The 4,204-nt window shown below is 36.1% G+C and overlaps 1 protein-coding gene across 1 annotated transcript in view; it reads right to left on the bottom strand.

Moving 5' to 3' along the window:
• Positions 1-4,204, bottom strand: part of chp1 (calcineurin-like EF-hand protein 1) — a 27,254-nt gene that overhangs the window by 15,741 nt on the left and 7,309 nt on the right. The window contains exon 3 of the mRNA XM_014033716.1: positions 1,747-1,827. Within this exon, the coding sequence (XP_013889170.1) occupies positions 1,747-1,827 (81 nt within the window). The remainder of the gene's footprint in view (positions 1-1,746; positions 1,828-4,204) is intronic.

The raw sequence follows: 4,204 nt of genomic DNA, 5'->3' as shown, positions 1-4,204 counted from the left end.
GCTGTTGTGTGTCTCTCCCTGTGTGTTGGTTTCACCATGGTTGTGATGACAGCCGTTAAACACTGTTGTGTGTCTCTCCGTGTGTGTTGAGCCCTGTTACAATTTGTGGTACATTTTATGTGATAGAAGTAGTGTGTTGTTATTGATTGAAGAAAGTGAGCCACCACTGAAGACAAGTTAGTATTTTTTATGTCTTGGTTAATCTTAAAAGAGCACCAGAGTCCACATTTTACAWGTAGAGCTTTTACAAAGTTGTTGTTCAGTGAAATAGGAGCGACAACAGTTTGTGAGGCTGCCTGCTTCACAAAGTGCTTCACTATTTTAAAGAGAAATGAGAAAATCATGAGTTTAATAACATTAAAAGTGTTTTAGTAAAATGTATTCTATCTTAAAAAATAAATCATACAGCAGTTTATTTAACTTATTTTAGGATAAATCTAAAAAAATACATTTKAGAAGCTGACATGTTGTCACTTTTGTCCCTCGCCTCGGCAACAGGAAACACTCTCTGTCCGTCACAAGTCCAGAAAGCTCCAACTTTCACATAGAAAGGCTAAAATCCACACTTGGTATGAGTCATCCATGTTGGAAACCTGACCGTACCATGTGGACATATGACATCATCAAAGCCCCACCCCCTGACAACAGGAAGTGACCTGTTTTTGCTTGGAAAGCTCCATCTCTGACCCTCTGGACCTAATCAACAACTAATTCAGTCAGAACACGGTTAAGAACTTCATCTCATTTCCTATGAAGAACAAAGACTTTGTTGGTGAAAGGCGTGGTCATGGTGGTGCAGTCAAGTCAGACGTCACGCCGTTGACAAACGTTTGGCTCTAAGTTTTACATATTTCAGCCAATCTGCACCTGATTCACTATGGTTCATCTTTATAATAACATTACTTTTACTACAACACTCTCACTAATCTAAACCAATGAATGATGCATCTCTACCAAGCTTAAAACATTGTGGTGCCTCAGTGAGCCAGCCTGCTGCAGGCCTGCAACAAGTTGGAGGTTTTGCTACTGGAAATAAAGATTTAAACAAATTATAGTGTTTTCATTAGAATTATATGTGAGCCTTCATATCAAAATGAYGATTAAGTCTAATTAGGTCAAAATGACCTAATTACATTTTCAGATTCTTGTCTTTAAAAGCTACATTTTGATACCTGGATCATTCTGATATCATAATTAAATCCATATATATGACTTAATTTGTCTTGTTGGTTACAATAATACATAAATATTTGGTCTGAATCCTAATTTGATGTCATTTTGATGAGAAATTTTTGATGTCTTATAAAGAGGAAACCTGAAATTATTTTTGAATATTGAGATTTACCAGCTGAAAAGAAACAAAACTTTGCTAACTCACAGGGAAAACCTCAAAAATTTAACCCGTTTTTTCACTCAAAATCAGGTTTTTTGTTGCTGCTGCTCAAAAAAGTGCTTCAAAACTTTGTTTTATGATTAAATTTCAGACAGTTCATTCAAATGATACATTAATAAGGCCTTTATTCATTATATTTTGACAAAATGCAATTTTTGTTAACATTTTAATCAAAACACTATATTTGCCATTTTCTCCTTAAACCACTTTTAGAGTTAATCCTGGTTTCGATGTGACGGGTCACATATTTGTTAAAATAAGCACATAATAAAGAGTCCAATCCGCAATGGTTGATGTTTGTCCAATTGTCCAACGTTACAGCCCGTTTCTTTCAGAAAAGACTAAGAACTCACCCCTCAGGAAAGAAGGCGTTGATGATTCTGTCTCCCAAAGGATTGATGGCCAACTCAGGGATTCTCTGGAAATCTTCTCGACTACAGAAATCAGGAAAAACAAGAATAAGAGTGCCATCCCTTCAAAAAGCACCACTCTGACCCACTGTCAGCAGAATAAACTCAGTAAGTTGTTGAACTTTGAGCTCTCGTTGTAAACACCACAGATCTAATGGACTTTTACAGAGAAACAACTGAAGATGGAGAAAGGAGAAACCTCTGACGTCACTTCACCTTTCACTTTAGAAGAAGTGGAATCTGTCTGAAAACAAGAGAACCAGCTTTACTTCAGACCACACCTGTACTAGAACTGGGCCATATCAGAATTTAAGTGGTGTATATCCGTCCATATTGATAATTACTGACTACTTCTTTTTTTACCCACATGAAATAAGGACCAGGAGAAAAAAGGCTGATTAATTCTGCCATTGTCTCCGTTCCCTCAGTGTTGTTTTTTATTTTGAAGCAGTTCTGAGGCACCTGCTGAAACATGAAACTGCTCAACAGGTTGTTGCAGTCGACCAATCACTGAGCTGATGCCACCAACCTTAGCTGAGCTGAGAGGCAGAGCTGATAAAGCTTTTCCTCCTGAACGCCGTGTGGTTCTGGACTGGACTTCAGTGAAATTATCAACTTTCTATTGAACGCATTTTCAATTGATATTGATCAGGTGTCAATATTAACCTTATTATCATGCAGCTCTAGACGTTGTTGATGTTACATTCTCACTTAAAAGTATAAATACAGCAGGGCTGCAGCTAACGATTATTTTAGTAGTCAATTAATCTATTGATTATTCTGACGATTAATCGGATATAAAGAATTGTCATGTTCTGCAGTAATTAAGCTTATTTTATTAGAAATACAATTATTTAATATTGTGAAGGGGTAATGAACACCTGCTGATGACCCTGCTACAATCAAAGTAAAATGACACCAGTTGTATTAATTAATGCATTTTAAACTACATTTGTTTGTATTTATATTTATATACAGTATGTGAGGTTCGAGGAGGGATTAATTAAAAACACTGAATCACTTTAACCATCAGTGAAAAATGTAAATGCTTAAATTTATTGTTGTGGACTGGAAAACTGTAACTTTTTTTTCCTTTGCAGGGTGGGGTTAGAAATTTAACAAGTAAAATAGGTCAAATAAACATTTGGGTGTTGCAATTTAGTTTTGTAGAGTACACTTGTTAATTGTAACAAAAAATTCATTTTTTTAAGACAGTTATTAGGTTGATGCAGGGCTCCTATTTAGGCAATAAAAGATTTAGTCTTGACTGCTGAGCTATAAACAAATATAACAGTATAATGAAGGCTAAAATCATAAAAACAGCAGCAAATAATTAAAAAAATCCAACTATCTTCTATAAATACTTTTAAACTTGAAATGTTTACTCCAAGGATCATTTCAACGAAGATAAAATCATATKAACAAATAAACGTGTTTCAGATCAAGCTGTCGATCTGTTGTTGTGTTTTTATTTTAATCTGACAAACTRACAGTAAGTGTTGTTTTTAATCACACAACTTACACASTGTTTAATYAAACCCTGCCAGGTCACAGTGATTAGTCAGCAGAAATAACATTAGTTTAAATACACCTCCTCCTCGTACACCTGTAATCTGACAGATTATCACAGATTTAGGGAAGGTAAACAAACTGTTGTTAGCTCCGGACCTGTTCGGGTCATGCAGCAGTGTTTTTGTTGCGGTGCAGAAACACTGAGGATGTGAAGTGTACTGCACGTTGTCATTTTTTCTGTTTAGTTTTTAATGTTCCCATACATTTTTTTAATTTGTTGTTTTTTTGGGCACTTCGTTTCGGCACTCTTCGTCTTCTTCTGAAGCTAAATATAGCTCTTAGCACGCATACACACATTGACAGTGTAACTGTTAGCGGAAGCGCRAACACAGGAGCATTGTGTGTAACACAAAAAACATTGTGGGTGGATGAAAGTGTGCTGATTATAACAGCGTGTATTTTTTGCGAAGCTTCAAGGCAGATAAATTTGCCTCGAGGATTTTTTCTGATCGAATTAGTCGAGGAATTGTTTCAGCCCTAAAATACAGATGAATTAACAATCACTAATTAGTGTTCCTTTATTTAATCATAACTCCAGTTAAACTACATTTGATACATATAGTTTTTCTATTTTATCAGAGGGTTTTTTATTATTGATCATGAGTCTGTTGGGATGTGTATAGTTTCTGTTGCCCAACCCTAATGTGTACTGTATGTCAGTTTTAACTGTGCCGTGGGCTCTTCAGTGTTGGAGGAAGGAGCTCCACTGACAGAACAACACTGACATACTGCTTCAGATGTGTGGACAATACCCGGGTCAAAACCCAGGCTGTACAAAAAGAAATGTGTAGGTCTTCTGGACGGGTTCTTCTCTAACGAAACGTTTCGT

This window comes from Austrofundulus limnaeus, unplaced genomic scaffold (genome assembly GCF_001266775.1).
Source record: "Austrofundulus limnaeus strain Quisiro unplaced genomic scaffold, Austrofundulus_limnaeus-1.0 Scaffold1813, whole genome shotgun sequence".
Taxonomy (NCBI): Eukaryota; Metazoa; Chordata; class Actinopteri; order Cyprinodontiformes; family Rivulidae; genus Austrofundulus; species Austrofundulus limnaeus.
The sequence above is the reverse complement of the archived record's forward strand: the minus strand, read 5'-3'. Positions and strand labels throughout refer to the sequence as shown.